The following is a 26,602-nucleotide window of genomic DNA, read 5'->3' as shown; positions in this document are numbered from 1 at the left end:
ATAATCAGAAACATTTTTTAAATGCCCTAGACATGATGTAACTAATGATGGACGTTTGAGACCATTCACCAGTTGACTAGGTGTATGTAGAAAGTACACTGCTGCTCCACGCGTGCAGAAATAACACAGTTTGGATCAGTTGTCAGGGTAATATGACAGAACAGATATGCTGACGACGACAAACACGTACAAGCACCTGCAACATGGGCGGTACACTGATGCGAGGGGGGTTATAGGTTGGGGGTCTCGAAACATTACGCCGGGGAAAGTGACCTGCAAGTTCAAAGATGAAGGTCGCTTTGACGTTCAGGTTACCATTGTTTACAGACATTCTCGTTCGCTTTCGTTGTGTCAGTTCTAACTGGTGCACAATATGGAAACGTCATCGGTCTGTATTCTGGCCACAAGTGAATGTGTTCGAAGTGTCTTCTGTGATGATCACTTCCATCAACATAAATATTTTCCTTCGTCCCACGTTGAATATGTATGACCAAAATCCTCTCATATTCCTTTTCGTATCAATAACAGTCACGTTATTTGTTGTTTTGTTTTTTTGACGCCTCACGCGGCAATATTCAGGCTATATATGACGGTGGTCTGTAAATAATCAAGTCTGACATCATGAGCATCGATCCACGTGATTGGGTTACGATGACATACATCAACCAAATCAGAGAGCCTGACCACCCGATCCCCTTAGTCGCCTCATACAACAAGCGAAGTCGCCTTTAAGGGCAAACATGGGTTGCTGAAGACCTATCCTACCCCGGATCTTCAGGGGTCACAGCCATGTTAAAGATGGCAAGTCATAGGGATGTCTATATTCGCATCTCCGTCAAAAGAGAAGGATAATAAAACAAACAAAATGGAAAAAGGGAATAGTTTCTACAGTGATCGACTTCTTTTATTTAAACCTGAACTTGCAAACCGCTTTGCGCAACGGAAAACATAATACGCAATTGCCAACTGATCATATACAGATGTAACTTGCGAAGTCTCCTCGATCAACCTGGAGACCACATCTACCTAACAACCTATTACTCCATATGCTGTGATGTTCCGTCAGTCCATCTCCCACCTGACAGGTGTTGCATGGATTGGTACCACGTGGTAGTAAACGCTGCTTGTATGGTTTGACGTGGTGATCTACGGCCTCGACCCACTGACACTGATGACAGTATCAGCTTGTACAACCCGTATGTATATGTGTTTCTACCTTGTCACCTGGACGACAGTCCATCAATAACCTCTTAGCCCACGACATTCATGTCCAGAGACCTCAGGAAGAACCTGTTTTGCGGCCATGTTATACGTCTCTGTTGCGTTCTGTCGTTACTAATGTCTTGCGAGTCGGGGAAGATTAATTCAGTTTGGCGACATTTCTCAGCAAATTTGAAGCAATACCAAAGAGATTCCAAGTCTTCTATTGTCTCTGTGTAGCTGATACGACTAATATCTAACTTGTTCACTCTTCTTCTTCTGAGAATCGAACTGGGTCCTTCTGTATGACGCGCAAGCGCAGTAACCACTAAGTCACGTGGTCGTATTCAACAACAAAAACGTTCACCTTCTTTTACTTAACCCAGCTGAAAGTATTTGAATCTCATGACGCCACATTTTCCGATTTACGTAAGCATGTCTTGATGACCTTGCGACATACACAATTGTTTGTTTGTTGTTTAACGCCACACTGAGCAATATTCAAGCTATATGACGGCAGTATGTAAATAATCGAGTCTGGACCAGACAATCCAGTGATTGACATCATGAGCATCGAATCACGCAACTGAGATACGATCACATGCATCAACAAAGTCAGCCTGTCTGACCGCCCGATCCCGTTAGTCGCCTCTTACGACAAGCATAGTCACGACAAGCTTGGGTTGCTGAAGACCTATTTAACCCCGGATCTTCACGGGTGACGCACGTGGTTGAAGGTGCCTATCACAAAACATTTAACTTTCACAATGCTTATTTCAATTCGCCTTTTAGCCAAATGGGTGATGTGACCAAGCTTAATGTAGTCACAAGAGAGGCTTTATCCAGGAACAACAAAGCATCTGGTTTGTTGTGAAGAAATATCAAAAAAAATTTTTAAAGCTCTAAACACATCACGACAAGCGGGAGACAATGGCTTGTTCATACTGCACTAAAAAGCGTTACCACAAAGGTGCACTGTCTGCAATACAGTCACGCCCAAACGGAACTGTCATCGTGTCATCTTAGAACAGCTGACTCAAGTGACGTAACAGGTTTGGCTTCTTGAAGCGTTTCAGGCAGTTTAACCTTGAAGTCACCTCACAATGATATGAATGAATAAACATGACACTGTAATACTATGCTAAATGCTAATTAGTTTATACGTATCCCAGAAGCCCTTGCGCAATGATGACCTGCCTGACGTCCGATATTTCGCCATTATACTTGTGATGGCATGGGTTTACTGAGGTCAGGAGTCAGAGGTAGGATGTTGACCTAAGGCGGAGGCATATATCAGATTAACAAGAAAAACTGACATTGTGCTTAGTTTTCCGCTTTCCTGTTTCATGTTCAGCTGTACGCCCTTTAGTTGAGGGAAGGTAAAAATAACAAGAAAATCGTACTGGTCATCCTCGCTTGTCCGATATACCTATATTTTCATTCTATTATGACATATACCTTAGACCCATTTGCCACTGCAGCTTCGTTTCGGAAGTGACGGCACCATCTCCATCTCTCTTATCTATTTACATAGCATTGAATTTTTCTCGCCCATGGGTGTTATTTGATTGGGCGATTATTTTGGCGTCGTGCCATTCGAATTTGGCTCAAAACAAAATTATGGCAGCGAATGAGTGCAGGCTAATTTTCACAATAGAATGGAGATATAGTACACTGGATAGTCGGATACACAACGATACGTTCTGCAGTGTTCAATGCAAATGTTTCATATCCAAAACATACGACACAACGTGAAATATTGGTGGGTTATCTTAGAATAATCTCGTTTACAGATTTGCGGGTGTTATTGAGTATCTAATGCCCGGAAAGTTTCTTTGGAACCGACAGCGTTAAAGTGAGTGAGTAGGGCTTTTCGCACCTTTTAGCAATATTCCAGCAATATCACGACTGGGGACACCAGAAATTAGCTTCACACATTGTACCGATGTAGGGGAATTGAACCCGGGATTTCTGCGTGGCGAGCGAACGCTTTAACCACAAGGCTACCCCACCGCCGCGACGGCGTTAAGGGGTACGTAAGGGATGTCACGTATAAAACAAGTTGCCCCTTATTAATGTTCTCTTATGCAGCCCTTCAGTATACTTAGAGATGAGGTGATTCCCTAGACAGGGGTATGTAAATGAAGTCACAGCTTCGGATGTTCATGTCAGGGATTATGTAATATGATATGAAGTATATCCCCCGATATTGCCATACAGGGACACGTAATAACTCACAGATGTGAGGCATTAGTAGACTTGTCATTGCAGCAGACGACAGACATAATTTACGAGTGGAGGTTGTACAGACAGGTATGCGGGTCATCTGGAGCGTCCCTATCTCCCAGCACCATCGTGGTAAATTATTATCAGCACGTCTTCCTTTCTCAGATAAAATGGACGTTTACTTAAGCTTTTTTCTCGAATATGCGTTTTCAAAGTGTGTCTTTATTCAAGTACAGGGACCGCTTTCATTTGACGAATTTCATTGTTCGTCGGATTTTTATAATAAATTGAGGAGCTTGATACGATTATTACTATTGTCTGCAAACACCAAATTTTGTTCTGCAGAACTTTAATATGGATCATTTCCAAAGAGCTTATTTTGTAGCTAAATAGTTCTGTAAAGAAACAACGACCAGTTCGACGAATAAATAATCAATCTGTTGGATCCTAATTAAGCAACACTATTCCAATCATTCCATGATACACAAAAATGTCTCATGTACATTTAAAAAGAATGGCATATCTGATTATCCCTCTCAAAAGTTGAGTAGCATATTCGGACACATAGTAGTCACAGTGCTATTGATGTCAAACAGAGTATTCTACACATGTCAACCACGCCTCTCACGTGTCGTAACACTGATACTGTGCCACGCAATATCGTCAGTTGCATCTCGCTTTATGGTCCAAGATCTCATGAAGAGAATATGGACCATGCTCGGTTGTCCATACGATGGCCTTGGAAAGTCAATGCCTTCAACTATGCCGCTAAATCCATTCCCTATGGTGCCCAGAACACATGCAGGTGTCCGAAACCTCCCAAAATGCACCTGGCATCCGGTATGGCCACGGTTTATGTTGTCTTGGAATGGAATCAATGAGAAACATTCGCCGTCCAAGAAAAGCGTTCGACATTTTGTCCCCAGATTGACGCCAGAAGAACGACCGTCATGTTATTCCCGCAGTGTTTTGAATTATCTCCCTGGACAATAACACGTTGCTTTTATCGACCACCAGGTGTCGCTCACGGTATCTGTTGGCGATTCGGACATGCTTCAGACGAAACGTTTGAGTGCCCAACACGTGCTTTTAATGTGGGTTTCCATACAGGTGCGCGGTCGTAATTACTTCACCGCGGGGTCTTGACAAAATGGAACTAATTGGGAGTTTGAAGTGACCACGCTTTCATATCTCGACTGGTCGGATTTGATAATGTCCAGCGTATGACTGCTTCGCCATTCAAGGGGCAACAGGCTCCGTCAATGACCGTTATTGACTTCTCCATATAGATTAATGTACATGATGCAGAATGTGCTCTCATGCTGGGCTCACACAAACATTTGATTGAGGTGATAACGTTAACACGACCTTAATGAGACTAAACAAGGTCACTCCATTTAGGTGTCAGAGCAGCACAATCAGGACATTGTCAGTAGCCTATGCTATATTCATAAACTACACGTGCACGTCCTTGACCCTCAAGTGACAGTGACCCCACGAGCATTACCAGAATTACATACATTCGAGAAACAAGAGGAAACATCTAATTAGAAAAATACAAAGTGTAGAATTATTCCTACTTAAATACACATCGTAAAGACCCGTGAAGATCCGGGTTAGAATATGTTTTCAGTAAGCCATGATTGCCGTAAAAGGCGACTATAACGGGATCGGGTGGTAAGGTTCGCTGACTTGGTTGACGCATGTCATTGTATCCAAGTTGCGTGGATTGATGCTCATGATGGCAATCACTGGATTGTCTGGTCCAGACTTGGTTATTTACAGACCGCCGTCTGAGTGTGACGTTAAACAACAAACAAACAAATAAACACATCGTAAAAAATATTCAGTTGATGATATTGTTTTACTTCATGCGTTTTCCTAAAAGGCTAGATTGTAAAGGGGCTTGTTAGCTCTTTGTAAAAGATGTATATTAAATTTTCTTGTATAAATTTAAGATAATCAACGCCAGAGATGTCTTGATCATCTGCCGAAACAGATTTCATGGATTTCAAAAGGCAAAATACTAATGAAAAATACATAAATGGATCACTAAAAATGAGCGATGACGCCAGGTGTTCGCGAAAAGGGTAAGCACCCGCCAGTCAGACTATAAGATAACAGGATAAGATAACCTTAAAAAAAATGCGATGGGACGTTGAAGTCAGATGTTAGTCTCGATTAGTTCATAGTCTTTCTTACCTTTGGGAACAGCTAAAGGACCAATGTCCATAGACTGAAGTTTGGGTACAGCTATTTTCTGCAGCGCAACTCTTTCCGCGTCCGTCAGTTGGAGTAAACTGACTGGTTTTAGCACTACTTTCCTTCCGCTCACGCTGCACCACGTACAAGAACCCTGCAACAACAGAAAGAGGAACATATTACACACGGTAGGTAGCGCTTCTGGCGAGAGTAACCAGTGTAAAGACGGTAACTCGTCAATTAGTCTCATGACAGAGCTACAGATGTAATGAAATATTTAAGTTTATATCAATAATATGCTCGAAAACAAGATGTACGAAATTATAGCCATCCTGTTGTAAATATTATATGCAAAATATGTAATACAGTGTACATTGCTCTTATACCACCAGTGATGGTTTAAGGAGAAATAAAAACTTTTGAAGTCCGGAACTTTCTGCTGTGTATGTTATCCGATGGGGTGGTGTGATCAACTGAATGCAGACTACTATTTTGTCTTTCAAATTTACACAATAAATTGATATTGTTTTGTTCAAATGCGCATCTAGCTTGTTACTTCTGCATATCTGTATGATCTAGACAAGTTTTGACCAGTCATGAAATCACGTGCACATATCCTGTCAAATAATGAAGGAGTCAGTATCAACTGTATTTGTTTCCATGTCTATCATTTCAAACAATAAATACCCCTTCATAATCAACCTTTGACATTTTTTGTATACAGTAAACTACGGTTATAACGAACACGCTTCTAACGGGTTGACCGTTATAACGAACTTATTTTTTAGTCCCGGCCATTTGATGTATATATGCTTATAACGAACTAAGGTTATAACGAACTAAAAGTAGTGGTCTCTTTGAGTTCGTTATAACCGTAGTTTACTGTAATAATATAATCAAATATGTAATACTGATTGGGTTTTTGTGTCTACAGGAATGTAAATTATGTATGTCTGTATATATGTATATATGAATCATAATGTTTTGTCCGTGATGGAATGTTTCTGCAATAAATATTATCTTATCTTATCTAATCTTGCCCCATGCTGCAGGGCAAAAAAGCCGTAAAGGCAGCAGCATGATGATGATGATGATGATAATGAACACTATAATGATGGTGAAGAAAAGCATGGTGATGCTGAGTGAGTGAGGTTTTACGCCGCTTTTAGCAATATTCTAGCAATACCACGGCGGGGGACACCAGCAATGAGCTTCACACATTTTACCCATGTGGGGAATCGAACCCGGGTCTTCGACGTGACGAGCGAACGATTTAACCACTAGGCTACCCCGCCGCCCCTGATGATGTTGAACAGTATGATGATGATGATGATGATGATGATGATGATGTGCTGATGGTAATAATGAAGTCTGCCAAATGTCTCCTTGTTTATCAATAATGTTATCACAAGTCCTCTGATCATCTACCGCATTCTATATACAGTAACAGACCTATTGATTAACGACAATGTTATCAGCGACCATCAAGCTGCTTATACATACGTCCACTCAAAGTCTCATCTCACTCACTCACTCTGTCGTGTACAGTTACAAGTTCCTTATCTTATCGTATATGTCAATATTTACACCTGGCACACGCGTTACAGCCACGTGATTGTTTGCAAACGCTACCAGCAAGGTGGCAATACACATCAAATCCCAAGTTTGCCTTGTTTTTATGTACACTGCAACCCATAGTGACTCATGGGTGTCAGATTACTGTAATCATAATTCTTGCTCACAATCGCTGATTGACATGCATTAAACAAGCTTCCTCGGATTTAACTTGGTTTTACGTGGCCATTACCCCGGCCATATTTATCGCTTATGTGAAGATCGACCAGCAAACTCAGTCCGAACGGACATCTGTAGCTTAGGGCAACACCACAAGATGACCGTTGGGCCATGTGAACTTCTAACCTCACACGACAAGCGGAGTCGTAACTTTAGCGAGGGACATTCTTTGCTGGAGAAACGTGTCCCCTCTGTCCGCCCGGGTCAGTTTCAGGTGACACCGGTTTACGAGCAGGAGCCACAACGTAGCTTTCGCAGTAATCCCCCGAGCTATAACAGTGTATTTGATGTTGGGGGTGGATTTGTGAGTAGGGCTAAGTCGGAGGCAAAGATGTGACCCAAGAGAATATGCTACCAGATGGAAACAACTCAAATCAAGAGTTCGCTTTAGAGCCACTTTAAACTGCATTTCAGATAAATCACGCTGTGTGAGCTTAGTAGGTACTAGTGAGTACTGTTTTACGCCGCTTCTAAGATAAATCACCCATGGCAGGATGTTAAAAATGTCTTTCGCGCATGGTGAGTGAGTGAGTGAGTGAGTATGGTTTTACGCCGCTTTTAGCAATATTCCAGCAATATCACGGCGGGGGACACCAGAAATGGGCTTCACACATTGTAACCATGTCGGGAATCGAACCCGGGTCTTCGGCGTGACGAGCAAACGCTATAACCACCAGGCTACCCGACCGCTCCCTCACGCATGGTACCCATGCGAGGAATCGAATCCTAGCTTTTTTTTTGCTTGATGGCAAACGCTTTTTGTTTAACCATACGGTGTTTATCTGGGACGGGAGCCAAGGCGACAAAGGTCGTAGTCGTAGAGATTAAACATTTTGTGAGCACGGGTATGGTTCCAACAGACCTAGTATCATAATTAGAGCGAATCTGGGATTCGAACCCGGTAAACGAAGCTCATAAGATTAGAGTAGTGCCTTGTATAAATGTATCATGTTTGCTGCTAAACAACGCCCCGTGTCATATAAAGTTGTCTCATGTGACACAATTAACGTGTCATGTGTACGGTGTCTTAAATCTTGTTTTTTCCACGAAACTGTTTCAGTTACAACTCAACAGCGGTTATGGGTTTCTCTGGGAATATCGACACAACAGATCCAAGTGACGGTCCAGTGTGTCAGGTGATTATCTGATATCAGTTACATTAGATACATTCGACTGAGAGCGGCGTTAAACAACAAACAAAACAATAAACATTAGATGCGATAAATGGATTTCGAAATATGTGTATTGTATTTAACAATAAAAACTAGGGCACCAAAGATTGTTTTTGTGTAACGCTGCACTCAATATTTCAACTATATGACGGCGTTCTGTATAAAATCTGCGTTATTTCTTCAATGTATGCAAAGGAAATTAGTGTTTGTTGTCTAACGCCGCATTCAGCAATATTCCAGCTACATAACGGCTATATAGACCAGACGAGCCAGTGATTGACATCATGCGCATCGGTCTACAGAATTGGCATGCGATGACATGCATCCACCAAGGCAACGAACCTGACCATCCGAGGTTAGTCGCCTCTTCGACGGCCATTGGTTGCTGAAGACCGAATCTAGCCCGGAATCTTCAGGGGACCAGAGCAATTTAACATAAGGATGCAGATTGGATATTTAGTAATGCGACCCGAAGAGGATATTTCCTCATATCATAAGGGCCGTGCCTCTAATTAAAGATCTTAAATATCTTTCAGTATTTCAACATATATTGTTAAATATTTCCTTGCATCATGTCGTGTATATATTGCAATTATAAACACCTCGGTCTGAGATATACGTCCTTTGAAACATTTGCAAAACATTCAGAATCATTTTAATGAGAACTTCATTGTAACAGATCAACAATGAGCGTGTCACGTTGTTGTGTAAGTGTTAATTACTCCCTGAACCTGCGATATACATCCCCCCGATATGGAACACCAGCAACTGGGGATAATGAAGCAATTAGGATACATTACAGACAGTTATCGAATTACTGAACCTTTGTGGCAACATGAATGCGCCGTGTATTAATTAGCAACTGATTAATAGTCGTGTTTCCCGACACCTGCATCAACAATGCAGGAGTTGTACCTTCAGGCCTATATTCAAATGAATTATAATTACTTAAACATGCGGTTGGTTAAAGAATGACATCCATCTCGCCCGGGGAAGACACTGAGGCTTGCATTGACAGACAGCCTAATCTGCTGCAGGTAATGAATTACACCCTGCAAGCTTTAGGCACCATAAAAAAACAGGTTATCGTAACAAAAACAAAGAAATATGTTTCACCTTTCTTGCATCGAAAAAGGTGACAAAATTCCGAGGTTTTCCTCTGATCACCTGTTGGCATTTGTGCCTTTGAAATCTTTAATATATCATTAAAATATCAGTACAGCCCAAAATGTTAATTTTAATATTCGCAAGTGCAATGAGCGTTCAGACGATCGTGCAACAGAATCCCCCATGTTTCAAATTCCCCAACTCTGTCAAGGAAACGTTAACTGTTCCAGTTTTATCAAAAACTGAAATCGTGTCTGGTTACGGAAAACGCATTGAAGTTGGTCAGCACTGGATAACCACCCACCGTAATGGCGTGGTAAGCTGTCATTACAGAGAGCAACAAGCAAGCCCCAATACCCTAATAGTTGTAGCAACGACCCAAGTTAGAATTCCAGCTAACAATATCCTCTACTTTAGTCCTTCATATGCCCTCGGCTAACCTCGGGATTGTTCCCATAAAAATACCATCTGAGTGCGTTCATCAAATTTCGTTCTAGTGTCCTGCAATAAAATTTATACCTAACCCGGTTATGCGTTATTGCCCTTAGAATCGGCCCAGTAACGCTGTTCTAATTCTCCTCCCTTCCCCAAACTCGCTAATGTAGGTATGTGAGTGAGGTAGGTTTACTGTCCATGTGATATATACGTCTACCACGTGTGTGAATCACGGGCACAGGTATAGTGCTGCCCCAGGATCCTATGTGCAGCGGATCCTGTCACGTATAAGGGACAAAACTCTGCATAGCTTATTGCGCCATCTTTATCACCGGCATCCCTTTTCTCCGTTTTGATATGTCATTTGCTCCAATCCATCGCAAATTCTTGAAACATATATGGCCATTTGCTGATTTGTTAATTCAACAGAATAACTCAAGACGTGACATCTGATCAGGTCATTCGTGCAGGATTCTTTTAACCTGTTTCGGTCCAGCAGTATGGAGTAGTGACCTTCTGGCTATACTTACCCACATGCAATTTGTAAATTTTCACGGTAAAATACACCCTATCAAACAAAAGGTCAACGCTCTGTGAACTTGGACGAGATAAAATAAAAGGGCTGAGATAAGATGATGATATCAGTGCCTGCAAGGTTGGCCGAGTTTGCCTGCCCTCTGTCAAGCTGATAATGGTTAGTCTCCGATCTCAATGGAGAAGCATGTCGATTCTTAATGCAGACAAATCTGGTTGTTATGAAAATTTCGGGTTGTTTGGGCAATTTAAGCTCAGGTATTGTACAGCACCTGTGAAGAATGCTTGGAGTATTAACCTATATTGTCATCCATTTTCACCTTTTCCCTCAGCATGACGTGATCTATCACTCTTTAAACGCCAAGCTGGGAATAACTACCGCGAATGTACATGTTGGACAATGGAGCAGGGCTTGTTTGGGGCAGTGGGGATATTTAGGGGTGCTAATTGTGTATTTTTGACAGTTATCCCCCTTCATCATTAATTTGTCACAAGACGCTGACCCTCCCTCCCTCAAGTGGTCAGTGGAGGGTCAGATATATCGTCTAACGCCACCTAGGTAATCCCCCAAGTCCCCCCTGTAAACAGCAAAAGGCCGTAAAGAGGCAAATGGACGTTGTTCACACACGTAGAGGTGGTCTTAGCTAATAGTTGGGCAAACAATCTTACAAATTTTCCTTTCTAATTCAGTAGAAGTAAACATGTTGTTTACCGTGGTTTAGTACGACCTTTTAAACATCACAAATAGTCAATGATGAAGTCTACACATCGTAACGGCCTGTGTAATACTGTAAGGGTCGTCCATACAGGAAGTATTATATTTCACGGGAAAGACAACCCAATTCTCTTGCTATTACTACAGACAACACAGCCGTGCTAAAAGCTCAAACTAGGTTGACGTAATGATTCGCCAATGATACGACCGTGGCACTAACGCGTCGTTGCAAATGCGAATAACCAGTCTAACGCAATTCCTTTCTTGTGGGTTTGAATGAAAGGCTTAGAGTTGATAATTACAGTATTTATTCAGAATGTGAATAAGGGTCCATAATTGCACGCCATAATATAAACCCCCCTTCCGCCCCTTTCAATCACTGAAATCCCGTGTTCAATCTACACATACAATTTGCTGGTTCGAATTCATTGGTCTTCCTACTAATTAATTTTCCACCATTGTAAAATGGCGGCGACAAGGTCTTTCATCTGTCTTCCATTATGCTCAGCTTAGCGCATACTTTACTAGCGTCTTATCAACCTGATGTAAAGTATTATACCTCGATTTTACTCATTGTTGTAATTTCGACAGATTGGCACCTTTCACCAAGGGGAAAGGAGATCAAGCATTAACATGGTGATGTCAATGGGTACATATGTTGTGCTGGGTTATACTTGAACAGAGGTGCCAGATGTGTTAATGTTAAATGTCAGTCGACCTTGCAGTGATGTTAGAAGTGTCAATAAATCATAGCCCTAGTGAGTGAGTTTGATTTTACGATGTTTTTAGCACTATTCCAGCACTATCGCGGAGAAATGGGCTTCACACATTGTACCCACATTGGGAATCGAATCCGTATCTTCGGCGTGACGAGCGAACGCTTCAACCACCAATCCCAACAGGCCCTTTCTACACTATACTCGTACAAATGTTAAAGAATGCTAGCATAAATATTTATTCTGTCTCATTTACCGACACGAGCATACACTGTGAAACGCCGTTAGTCTTGTCTTTTCGCCGGATGTGTAGAAACTCCTTTTCATATAAAAAGAATCGAACCCGGGTTTTCGGCGTGACGAGCGAAAGCTTTATCCGCTAGGCTACCCTTCTATCAAAGATATGCATTTGAACACAATATGAAGCAGGATTACTATTATGTTCGTAGTGACATATTCAGCTACCAACAGAACGATTACGACTTCGTCAATTTCAGTGGCGGTGGGGTAGCGCTCGTAACGCCAAAGACCTAGGTTCAATTTCTGTTGTCCTCCGCCGTGATATTGCAAAAAGCGGCGTAAAACCATTCTCACTTACTCGTCAATAATCTAGAAATGCCCCGCTAATTCCCATCGTGAAAGGCATTGTGAGATCACCACAACGCAACGTTCTTCGCACACGTGGTAGGTGAAGGAAAACTTGACAACACACACGCCGATAGACGTAATATCATTAACTGTTGAAGCACTCATACTCCATTCTTACAATGTTGACACTATAAATGCTAACTGTTTGATCCGGCTTCCTTGAGAGGGCTTCCCCAACACTTCTACAAGCTTAGGGTTAACCCCGTTACGTCAGGCCATCATGTCGTGAGCTCATCGCACGCCACACTGAGTGATCGAGCCGATGATAATGGAGTCAGGTAAGGTATAGCAGAACAACGTTATGCAAGGGTTTACTCGGTTGGCCCGCTTTACCAACATAGTTAATGGCTCGGATGTAACTGTTCGTAAAGTGATCATTTGTAATGGGTGTACACTTTGCTCAGACCATTGTGGAAGAATTCCTGTTTGTATGCAAACAGCTCAAAGAACCTCTGCGTATGAAATCAACATTACACTCGAGAATAGGTTTTGTTCCGAACACGTATGGCAAGCCATGATTGTCGTAAGAGGTGACTAACGGGATCGGTTGGTCATGCTTGCTGACTTGGTTGATGCATGTCATCGTATCCCAATTGCGTAATTTGATGCCCATGGTGTCAATCACTGCATTGTCTGGTCCAGGCTCGATTATTTACAGACCGCTGACTTGGTTGATGCATGTCATCGTATCCCAATTAAATCGATGCTCGTGATCACTGGCTTTTCTGATCCAGATTTTATTATTTACAGCACCGCTGCAATATTAAGATTGATGCAATGTTTTCTTATAATTGTTTCATATCGGTCAATTCTTAAATGTCAAATGGGACTTAAATCCAAGAAGACTGCAGTCGAGATGTACTTAAGGTTGTTCTTCTTTAGATCTGGTTTCTGGTGTGACTTATACAAATGGTTCCCCAAGCCACAAACACTTCACAAAGGACTTAGGAATTTGGCATCATGGTAAATTGCACTTAATGGCGTTGGTCACATGTGTTTCAGCCACGACTTTCTGACCAGGGGCTATTTTGGTAGGTTCATAATCCACGGTTTGAGGGACAAGGGTACAGCAGAAATCAATGCGCCATCTGGCGGGGCGGTCTTGACGTAACGGATCAGAGCAGAGGCTCAACATTATCCTCAAATGCATTTCACCTGGGACAATACAGGTTATGACATTGTTGGATAATCGCGTCAGGCACACATGCCATCTATTCATCTGGAAGATCTACCCTTGAGAACATTGCCCGCGTCCCTCTCGCGTGCTGGATTTCGAGGAATTCACGATTTGTAATCCAATGCAACCCCATTTCTTAAGGGGACGATGGTATAGCCTAGTGGGTAAAGAGTTCGCGCGGAAGGCCAGGTTCGATTCCCGACATGGGTAGAATGCGTGACGTCCATGTTTCTGGTATTCCCCGGCGTGACATTGCTGGAATATTGCTAAAAGCGGCGTAAAACCATACTCACTCATCAATCACTGATGTTACCGCTGATGTGGTTGCAAACGGAACATCTCCGTACAAACTTCAGTATATCGTTATATTTGTGTTCAAAACGAGTGAGTGAGTGAGTTGGATTTAATCCCACTTTGTACAGTATTCCAGTAGTAAAGCCGGAAGTGATGCAGGTCTCAGACGTTTACCACTTTGGTGAAACCCACGAGCACGGGTATGGTGCTGACAAACCTAGAAACATAATCGGGGTGAACCCACAATCACAGGTTTCTGATCAGTACAGCGAAATGCGGCGCCTTACGGCAACTGGGCCACCAGTGTCACCAATTCTAAAAGAAATATGTGCAGGGATTCTTTCCGGATTGTCAGCTTGCAATTCAGGTCCAAACCTCCCCCTACCAGAACGTTACGATGATTCAGCGAAACATTAACTTCGAGATTATTAACACTTTGTCGTTCTGTCTGAAGGCGGAGACGGTCAGACCAGACATGTTATCAAACTCACGTCTCAATAACCGGGTACAGAGATAAAACGATTACAATCAGAGCACACGCTAGGATCTGATCATTGAATCGGAGTGCGTTATGTTATATAGATGGTTATCTTCCATTGTGTTCCCCATCTCCGGTATCCAAACCCCGGCTCGTACAGGCAATTTCTTCTACTTGGTCATTATAGTGTTACGTGGGGGTAATCATCCGGGCATCTCAGCCACAGACCGATATCTGCCAATCAGAAGTCTTAAACATCCTTAGGGGTCGTTACAAAAGTATTACTGTTTCATTCTAGCGTGGACTAACTTAATTATCTAAGAGTTCGTCATGATGGCTTCGGCTTGAAGATACAGTCGTAATGGAAACAATCAAAGACGTCGAATGCCTAAGGGGCGACTCTGGAACAAGACTTGGGCGGACAATTTGTCATGTGCTCTTCGGAATCATTGTAACAGTACTGTAAAATACACCGCGGTGGATTTTAAGGATTCCATAATGATGCTATAGGATAAACATAAACCCTCTTCATATTTTATATCATTTATTCTTTTATTTTAGGAGAATGATTTGAGACCGCCCCCTTTAACATTGACCATCTGGTGGTGCTAATAGACGATGTCCAGTAGGAACATCTTTCTCAAACAGATACTGAAACAAAAGTATCCGAAATCCCCAAGCAAGTCTACAGTACTTTTGGCAAGTCTAGATTTATTTAGGTTCAGGTATAGATTCTCTGGACTCCTATCTATTAAATATCAAAAGAATATAACCCAAAGGAATCTGTAAATATTTTCAGTTCACGGATAAATGTTAGTTCAAAAGAAAACTGAAACGGTTTTTTTTTCAAAAGCAAGCAAGACTTATGAGATCGTCCCCAGCAGTGATGACAGCGAGTATGACGACGACCCCTCTCCCCGACACTATCAGTTATGTAGGAGAGGCTTATGGTAGTCACCATTGTTTCCTTTGCCATAAAGCTCGGGACTGCTCCTCGTTTTGCCTCCCACATCCACACACAACAACCCGCGCTAAGTACCACCAGCAGGTTGATAGGCCAGATCAGAAACTTCAAAGACACCGGTTCCACAGGTAGCTAATTAACGAGTTCTCAGCCTCAACTCGACCATCACTGGGTCAGGTCCGGATCAGTAAAATCCGGACAGCCCGAATTATGATGTCTTTATTGTCCTGTAGATCAGCACGGAGGTGCGCTGCCCCGAATAACTGTGGTCAATTACTTCCTGGCCATGGAGGTCAAGACCAATCAGTTCAGTGGTAATGGCGTCTGATTGTCGTCTGCGAGAATAAACTCATGAAAGGTTGTTACGTCTGATGGTTTTCTTTGAGGTTGAAGTACTGTTGAGTCGCTGTGGCTGCGACCGTTTCACTCACTCAGTAACATAACCAATGTACTCCTCACGACCTCACACTAAGTAAAATCACCCGTATTCAAGAAACATCGATCAGTTCTATGCATCTATCCATTGACATAACACCCATGAGGGCCCAGGATTGAACAGGTCCAAAGCAACTTGTGGTGGTCGTAAGAGGCGACCAAATGGATCGGGTGCTCAAGCCCGGTGACTTTGTTGATGGCATCATCGTACCCTCACGGCGTGGTTCGTTGTTCACAATATCAGTCACTGGATTGTCTAGTTGATTTTTACAGCCCGCCGTCATACAGCTGGAATATTGCTGGTAGCGACGTTAAGCACATGGTCCTTGAGTTCAGGGGTCATTGGATTAGAGTTGTTTGATTTCAAAGAGATACAGGGATGAGTACCCCAAAGCACTGACCTTTCTGTTTTGAGTTACAGAAAGATCGGGTTATCGATACACAAATACACTGACCTTTCTATGTTGAGTTACATAGAGTTCGGGTTATTGTTACAATAATAGCTTTTCGAATTTGAGTAATATAATAACCTGGATTATCGATATAATAAAATAGCCATTGAAAGCTAAACCCTTTTCTTTTCAAATACAGTACAGCAGTCCAAATCCTTATCAACTCTACACAGGTTAATGTCCATTTATCTTAATGATGATTATCAGTGAACCGACAGAAGGATCTCCAAAATGGCCGTCTGCTCCAACGTGGGGACACTGGAGATGTCGTCTGCCGGACAAGATCGTCTCGTGATGACCCCTGCGACCTCGAAGACCTTTCAGATGACCAGGACACACAGAGATCACCCACGCGATCAACGTAGACCTAGAATGACCATTAACCTTAATGTCCGAACCCACTGACCGGGGAGTGACCATTTGACAGCTACATTCCATGTCCAGGTACAATTCACAAGCTTTCAATTGCAACCGGATTACACGGACTGAGTTTATCTGATAACCCCCTATTGATAAAGGTGTGGGGAACATCCTATCTCACACTTAGATATGGTAGGAATTTTAAACTGTATTGTTAAACGTCACTCTTGACCCTAACCCTTCCTGATATGTATTGAATAATCAGACCAATCCTACGATTTCGAGACTGGGACTCCGACCTCTAAATTACACCATGGTGAACTTGCGTTTACCTACACCTTAGTGAACTTCTGCTTACCGCGATGAGAAGTTCAGAGCAATTAGTACAACATGTTTAACACAAAGCAACAACAAACACGAGTTGCTGACAATGGTGTTTGTAAGTTATTGACTTTCGGGTTACCTAAGGACACTACCTGGTCTGTTATATATATAATTAACTCAGCACTGATAACTTGCAATTGCAATAGGTACATATATGTACATATTTCGCAATGGGTACATATATGTACATATTTACACATAAACATTCTACAGGCTTGTACATATGATTTTCGTTACAAAAAAAGGATTCCATGGGTGTTCCATAAATTTGCTGTCAATCTTCAGTTTTAATGCATTCATAACGTTGGATAACATGTTTCGGGATTGTCTTCGTATCTCATACATTAGGTGTCACTCAAATGCATCACCATCACCAGTTTGGACATCCAATAGCGTTTGAAACACAAAACACATGATTTGCTCATCTATCCAAACGTAGCAGCCACTATCCTAACCAAAGCTCAAAACAGGCTAGTTACACATACATGGTATACTCCCAAGGGAGCTGAGAATGAAAATCGGGTCCACAATGATCCACTGACCCGGGTATGATAATGTATCACTGTTTATGGAGTTATTCGCTTTACAAGCGCATTATTATTATTCAATTACTTTTATTATTTACAGATTAAAATAAAAAATGCAACAAAGAGGGTTTGGGTGCTCCTGACACAGGCTCATCGTCAGCTCTTTCTTCGACATTTATGTTTTCCATACTTGCCGTAAAAGGCGACTATGCTTGTCGTAAAAGGCGACTATGCTTGTCGTAAGAGGCGACTAACGGGATCGGGTTGTCAGGCTCGCTGACTTGGTTGATACATGTCATCGATCCCAATTGCGTGGATCGATGCTCATGATATTAACCACTGGATTGTCTGGTCCAGACTCGATTATTTACAGACCACCGTCATATAGCTGGAATAGCGCTGAGTGCGGCGTTAAACAACAAACCAACCAACCAACCAACATTTATGTTTTAACAAGACCAAAAAGTGGTTCTCTTATGACAACTACCTGAACACCAAACACGTACACTATGCCGCAGGTCGACACCTCGTCATGGACGAAATGCTGTTATTACCACTCCTACACGTGTCCTCAAGGACGCTACCTGTACACAATACGCGTTCACGTTGACACCTGAGTTGTCAAGTGAGGTTCATCAATCTCTCAATACCTGACGATAAACAATGTTGCAATTCATCAAACAATCATCCTGTCCGCGCTCCTTGACAAGCATGTCATGACCACGACAACAGTGACAGTATTATACCTCGCAACGTCGTAAACAACAGCTACTTCATTTCCCCCCTCTCTTTGTCATATTTCACGGCATCCTTACGACAGTGTCCGTTCTTTACTACACGACGGTGCATACACTGTATAACACTGACTCGTTTCAGATGTGACGTACAGGGCCCACTTCACATAGAATTAACCCTTTGTATGTCACATTTCACGGCAACCTGACGACAGTGTCCGTCCTTTACTACACGACGGTGCATATACTGTATAACACTGACTCGTCTCAGGTGTGACATGTAGGGTCCACTTCACATAGAATTAACCCTTTCTTTGTCACATTTCACGGCAACCTTACGACAGTGTCCGTCCTTTACTACACGACGGTGCATATACTGTATAACACTGACTCGTCTCAGGTGTGACATGTAGGGTCCACTTCACATAGAATTAACCCTTTCTTTGTCACATTTCACGGCAACCTTACGACAGTGTCCGTCCTTTACTACACGACGGTGCATATACTGTATAACACTGACTCGTCTCAGGTGTGACATACAGGGCCCACTTCACATAGAATTAACCCTTTCTTTGTCACATTTCACGGCAACCTTACGACAGTGTCCGTCCTTTACTACACGACGGTGCATATACTGTATAACACTGACTCGTCTCAGGTGTGACATGTAGGGTCCACTTCACATAGAATAAACCCTTTCTTTGTCACATTTCACGGCAACCTTACGACAGTGTCCGTCCTTTACTACACGACGGTGCATATACTGTATAACACTGACTCGTCTCAGGTGTGACATGTAGGGTCCACTTCACATAGAATAAACCCTTTCTTTGTCACATTTCACGGCAACCTTACGACAGTGTCCGTCCTTTACTACACGACGGTGCATATACTGTATAACACTGACTCGTCTCAGATGTGACGTACAGGGCCCACTTCACATAGAATTAACCCTTTCTTTGTCACATTTCACGGCGACATTACAATAGTGTTGGTTCGTTACTGCAGTAGGATGCACACACTATATTACACTGACTTGTCTAAGGTGTAACGTACAGGGTCTACTGTCACAAAGCGATCTTAGTTCTGCGACTGTCGTAAGTCTAAATACGGGATCATCTTAGCACTGAACGGTTTGTTTAACGGGCCCCTAGTCTAAAATTGCAGAATCCATACTTTCTCTGTTACATTGTATTGTCGTATTAATGACATTTCCCATGGATTTAACAAGATCTAAACAATTTAAGCCTTAACTAAGTCGACATTGCATTGCTATAAGTCTATAGTAGATGCCTACGGCTGGCTGAAGCTAAAATAGGATCATCTTAGCGCTAAGAACGAATGTGTAGAGGGGCCCTAGTCATAAGATGCAGAATCCATATTTTTGTCTTTTTAACGGAAAATATTTCGCTTTAAGGACATTACCGCATGTGGTTAACAAGACTTAACAGTGAACAGTCTAAACTCAAACGTGTTCTGTACATTGCTATAACCCGGGTCAAGGTAAAAATACTATGTTTACAGTTAGACGCAAACTCTACCTTTAGTACTTGATTTAATGACTTTATTCTATATTATAGGTTTTAACCACACAACACAGACCCCTTAACCAAGAATCTGTATAAACCGGTATACAACCAGCCACGTTTTGTTTATTGTTTGTTGTTTAACGCCGCACTCAGTAATATTCCAGCTATATGACGGTGGTCTGTAAATAATCGAGTCTGGACCAGACAATCCAGTGGTTAATATCATGAGCATCGATCCACGCAATTGGGATCGATGACATGCATCAACCAAGTCAGCGAGCCCGGCCACCCGATCCCGTTAGTCGCCTTTTACGGCAAGCATGGGTTGCTGAAGACCTATTCCACCCCGTATCTTCACGGGACAAGAAAACCGATCATTTCAAACCAATATTCTCTTTAACACGTCATATAGGCACTCCTATGGGTTTTTTTCTAATGATATAACATTTCCTTTCCCATGACAAAGTAACACATCATACAGTGTCTTTCAACATTAGTAAGTACTATCAAATATCGCAACATCAGTAAGCGCTGACAACTTCAAAGCCACCTATAATAGCTATGACTGGACTGAGCAATTGTCTGTCCTTTTTGTCAAAATTCAAAGTCATTTTGAAGCTAACTGTGACAATATGAGTCAGAAAAAAGCCATTTAGATAATGTTCACACTTCCCAACACGGGTAACGTTGAACTAGTCTGTTGAAGAAAGCCGCGTCTTATTTGTGCAGGCGAGTGTGACAGCTCGCAGCTTACCCTGCTCATAGGTCAAAGTGCGAAGAAATACGCAAGTGTTAGGCCTGTGTTAGACTTTTTATAGCCAGAGATCTAGTCAAAGTGTCACTTCAAGCTTTATTTAGAAAGATGGCTTAAGACCTTACGCAGTCATCTAACAGTACTTTTGAGAAGGGAACATGTTCTCGATAAACAAGTGAGTTCATTGTTCAAGAATTAGAGTGTCATCGTTGACACCTTTCCATTGAACAGATTTGTTCTTTGTGTCGTCTTTTATGGACCCTTTGATAGCTTAATCACATGTCATGTAATTATAGTCAACATTACTTGAATTGGTCTAGACTTGGTTCAACCTCGATTATCCAGCGTATAACGCCTCCATTACATTGTGATGAAGGTGTAATAGAATCAAGATACTGGATAATCGAGGGAGAGATTCCATGCATCATGCATAAAGTGGGATGTGAAGAACGCTGGATGTTTGACATTGGGTGTGATATTGTTTTGGTCTCCAAAATGCCCGAACAAAGGATATCCGTAATGGAATGAAAATCGAAATGTCATTACCCTGAAGCTGACATCCAACTTTCATCAAATCAACAATTGTCAGAAATGACCGTCGTGAAAAATGTTATCAAGACGTTGATTAAATGCCTCTGACAGATTGACTTCCTTAGAGGGCTAGTCGGAACAGGAAAGCCTTGGAAATTAGCTATGATTGGACTATTTCATTAAATAAGAAGTTATCGATCTCGCATCAGTTGTGGGTGCCTTCAAAATCACAACTGGATATAGAGGAAAACGTCAAGCGTGTCTGTATGAAGTCGTCTGCTCGTCCTCCATTGTCGTCTGTCGAGTGACTCATTGCATTATTCCACTTTGTCTCTCGGAGTCAGGGTGGCCGGGTCAATTAGGAGATGATTACTACAAATTCCAATTACAGCTAATCGAAAGTTCAACCAGCGTTCACCACAGATTTCATCTGCTCTCACCAGGGTAAACGGAATAGGTCAGTGACGAAACATTCTCTTTGGGCGACTTTCTTAATGACAGACCAGAGGTTCATTCATGTAACGTGTAATAAATGACATGAGTTGATGCTCGATGGTACTCTGATCCCATATTTAGAAACAATTAAACACATCGTTTACAACTTATCAATGTCATACTCTGTAATTGCAAATAATCAAATGATGGCGTCATCGTATGTTTAGGCCATGCGATACTCTTGGTCGGTCTTCGTTACCAATTCGGTTGCGACTCGTTAATCCCACCCACTGGCGGATCCAGAGAGGGGAGTTTAGGGATGCGCACCCCGTCCCCCCTTTTTCAGACACCTTACATTTTAACTGCGCCCTCGGTCAATCAAAATTTGCACCCCATCCCATTCCCCCTTTTCAACATCCTATGTCCGCCTCTGCCACCAGAATCTTGACGTAAAATCCATTATGAAATCCTTCGTATAGTGTAGGCCTATACTGTTTCAGAAATGGTTTGTTTGACCAGTCTCGCTCTTATTTCTGAAGATGCAATTACATACATAAATACACAATACTTGTCACGTTGCCTGTTAGACTAGCATATAGTGTATGAAATCGTTTATTACGCAATACATTTCTCTCCTCTAAAAGTGTCTTCCCCGGAACAGAAATGTCTATACCTGTTTTAATATTATATTGGTTTTGGTTTAATATACACACATTCCACAGTCATGGTGTGGGACGAGTTGTCTGTGGATATGTGGTTTTCAGTTGAAGGAAACATCAACATATCATATCATAGTCCCTGAACCATATTATCTTCCCTTCCGTCCTACAATTACTATACTGCTGAGCTCTACGTGAAGCAAGTCTAGATTTTCCACATGTTCTGAATCTTGTATCTCCTTGGGGCTCACGTTAAATTTAAATGAAATTGTTCGTGTCTATCCAAATAATTTTCAGAGACTAAGCGTTAGTCTACATATCAGTGGTATTTCTACGTTTAACCTTGGACTACATTTACGTTTTGTCAATCACTGACATCGGTGTTGATTTCACTAACGCGGTCAATATGCCTTCAAGGGTATCAATTATCCTACTGAATGCTACAAGCAACACCCATGTTATCAATAATGATTAAATCAATGTTACATCTCTTGTTTCCATTAACGAATACCTAAAGAAATCTGTATTTATAGAAACTCCCGCTTCCATAACAACGATTCTCTCCAAACACACCGCAGTTAGACGCTTCCGGGTCCGGCGTTTATAATTACCTCAAATATTTTGAAAAAATGTCTGAACAAATACGAAGAGCAGAGACAGTTTCTAAATGGGAATGTGTAATGGACGCCTCATCTGTTTGCAATGGACCTGCCTGTGCGCGTCCAGCGTGTTTAGAGCCTCGGTGTGAAGTCAGTCTCGTGCCGGGGATGACACGACGTGCCTAAACCTTCATCTTCAAAGTGAGAAGGTGTGAATTACGCGAATCAGACGGTCCGACAGCGTTCGTCTCCTTTACCGCCACGACAAGCCTCAACTTTGCCGTGCAATTTCACACTAACAATAAGCAAAATAGGACCCATGTTTACTTTATCCACAATTCTCAAGGGTGACAGAGAAGGTGAGTTCTGGGCAAATAAAAAGGACATGGCGCCAGAGCCTCGATGTGACTTATCTTCTCTCGGAGAAATCTCGTCTCGTTAAGCACGTGCCACGAGACTATTTTTTTCGAAGACTAAACGGTTGGATTTCCACTATCAATGTTTCCTGGTCAGCTCAGGATATAAGGCATGCGTACTGGTCATGGTAATATCGAGAATGTATTGAGCCGTGTTCGGAACTAGCCTGAAGGCGTAGGTCTACTGTTCGATATGACGTTGGCGTGGTTTAGGGTGGACAATGGTATCTAATGTCGATCATGAGAACACCGAGAATGGGTTGTCCACTATTTGAGGTTACTACAGCAGCAGGAACGGCAATGTGACAACAGCTTCCGGGAACTTCATTGTTCAGAAATTGATCAGCCAAAACGCTTACGTCGGCAAAACAGGAGCGCTTAATTGTTTTCTGTTTGTGTGTTTGTTAAAGACAATCGGAGACAATCGGCCGTCGCTGAACACACAATGCACAGGCTAAAATGATCTCTGTTGGTATATTTTCATCCCAATACGTACTGAAACAATGAGTGTATATTCTCTGAATACATACATTATTATTGATATATAAAGTGACCATGAGAGTGTGTAGTTGTCTTCGGAAGAAGCATTGTCCATTTACAGTGAACATTTATGTCCGTCTTAAAGACTCTCGCCAAAATGAATGTCGTATTTTGCTTATTTGGGATAATATATCTCCGATACCTGAAACGTGAACTTAAATTGAACACTTCATTGTCAGATATCTAAAACTCACAAAAAACTACGTTCCCTTGCTCAGTGTTGCGTCAGAATGTCTCACAGTCCCTGATCCATATTACTTCACTTCCGCCCAGCCTTTACTGTAATGTTATAGTCGTAAATAAACCAAGTCTAGATTTTCCACAGGTTCATTCCCATCCCACAGGGGCTCCTTTTCAATTTAAATGTAGTTGCTTGTTTCTATCAAAATCACATATTTTAGAGACTAAGCGCCAGTCTAATTGTTGTGAATGCCCAATGTATTCTGACACCCGAACACAAACGTAAACTCGTACAGTTTATTCTCAAAACAAATTCCACCAAGGTTGGCACATGTGCACAAAAGTATGTACATCACACAAGTGTGAACCACGCGCCTCGTGCAAACAGGCAATTGTAATATCGGCCACGAGGCCCACATAACGGAAATAAACATCTGTTCTGTTGAACACATTTGCCTAAACATAATGTACCCCCTTTGGCTGTGAACGATTAACGCTAACTTAAGAATGTCATGGAAACAGACCAAGGCCAAGTTCCACAACATGGTTCTAGATCAACAACCATCAAAAGTATATGTTAAAGTATTGCTTTGGTCGACGTAACGTTAAAATCGGCCATTGGACGAGGCCTCGATCGTCATGAAATCTATGTATATCAAACCCTGTTAATAAAACCTTACATTCTTGAGGGATAATTGTGGTTTGTATTGAGGTACATTATTTTTCAGATTTATGCCAGTAAGCAAACTCTGCACACAATGACGAGGAACATTTGTTCAAAGTCTTACCAAAAGACTTTTTTGACACAATTTATTAAGCATCTCATCACACCTACACGTTATTTCCATAAGACATAAGATATTAGCAGCTGATAGACGATCTCGCAAATATCTTTATTACACTTTGACCTTACGCTGAGTTCACAATTGCCTTCTAACTGCTGTAGGAAACAATACAGCCCCGGATAGATAAAACTGCCGCCATTGTTGACATTTCTCTTTGTCCCGGGGTTAATAAGCTTACTCGCGAGTCCACTCGCGTTTTACCCTACAACCGGAAGTATCACATAGAAGTGCGCGTGCACAATCCGTTTTAGTTCGTTTTAGGACCCTTGACCCTATTTACAAATTGTATTTTCAGTCTGCTTCGTCACGGCACTGTTGCCCGCGTTGGCAGATTTACATCTAAAATATGGAGTCAATACTGGGATTTATGTTAATTCCTTATTCTAAGCAGATTATGGTAAACTACAAAAGTTAACAAATTGCCCAGACTGGACAAGGATTAAGTGCTGACTACAAATTGAGGGATTTTCGGATTACTTGCAAATTTAACCGATGTACTTGATCTAAATTATAAGCACATTGCCATATAAGAATCTAGACGTGTTTCTGCATGTTAAATCTGAGCCCTAGTCAGAAGTATCAGAATCAGTTTTAAGCTGTAACTAAGCTGTGGTCGTCTGCTTTTGAGAAGCAGTCATTTCACTGTATCTAAGTCTGTGTTATCTGGCCAGGAACACCCTATCATCCAAGTATCATCACTGAGGTAAAGACGACATGACGGACACGTGTACTGTTCATGTGAAAAGATAGGGGCCAGGGAGACCGTTACGAGGCGACCTACGTGTGGCGTATCTTCAGATAAAGTAGCTCAATCGATGAGGAAATACAGAGGAAACACATACACCTAGCTCTGTCTGCACATATGTATTAGGCGGTTGCGCATCCAAAACTGACAACAGTCGTGATGTAATATACGCTGCAATAACACACTAGGCTCTGTCTAAACATGTTTTATCTTGCGGTAGCGCATTCCAATAGCGACGTCAGTTAAAAGCAGACGTGATGTAATCCTATCCTTACCAGTGCAGTCCTATAATAAACTAACTTGGCTCTCTCTACATATACACATATTGGCGTATCTTGCGGACGAGACGCGACACAGAAGACAGTGACGAACCGTCAGCAACATGGCGAACATGTGCTTCTATGGTTGAGTCATCTGCTTGACACAGGAGCTCACCTGGCCTAGACCGGGACGTATCAAACACATTATCAGCTGAAGAGGAACATGGCAGAAATAAACAACATATAAACGTTGTTCTGTTTGCCAACCAACATAAGGTATTTCTGGGTAGATGTTAACGTGTTGATATGTAACCGGCGACCCTGCACCCAGGGGAAGATAACACGTGTTATCTCCATCATTATATGTCCATCATCTAGCTCGTCTCTTGCAGACCCCAGAAAATCTATTAAAGCAATCACACCCATTCCATCCTGCATACCTCTATCGGAATGTAATCAACCCCTTCGCAGCTCTTTAAGCATGTACACAACCCCTTCTCAGATCTGTAAGCATGTACACAACCCCTTCTCAACTCTATAAGCCTATAACACACC

The 26,602-nt window shown here is 42.1% G+C and overlaps 1 protein-coding gene across 3 annotated transcripts in view; it reads right to left on the bottom strand.

Annotated features, from left to right (window-relative positions):
- The window catches only part of LOC139449490 (rho GTPase-activating protein 6-like), a 120,173-nt gene that overhangs the window by 20,911 nt on the left and 72,660 nt on the right, over positions 1 to 26,602 (bottom strand). For all 3 annotated transcript variants that reach the window (XM_071230911.1, XM_071230912.1, XM_071230910.1), the window contains one exon: positions 5,629 to 5,782. In XM_071230911.1, coding sequence (XP_071087012.1) covers positions 5,629 to 5,782 — 154 coding nt within the window. The remainder of the gene's footprint in view (positions 1 to 5,628; positions 5,783 to 26,602) is intronic.

The sequence above is a fragment of the Haliotis cracherodii genome, unplaced genomic scaffold, assembly GCF_022045235.1.
Source record: "Haliotis cracherodii isolate W230 unplaced genomic scaffold, xgHalCrac1.p SCAF_8, whole genome shotgun sequence".
NCBI classification, from domain to species: Eukaryota; Metazoa; Mollusca; class Gastropoda; order Lepetellida; family Haliotidae; genus Haliotis; species Haliotis cracherodii.
This window is presented reverse-complemented; position numbering and strand designations above follow the sequence as displayed.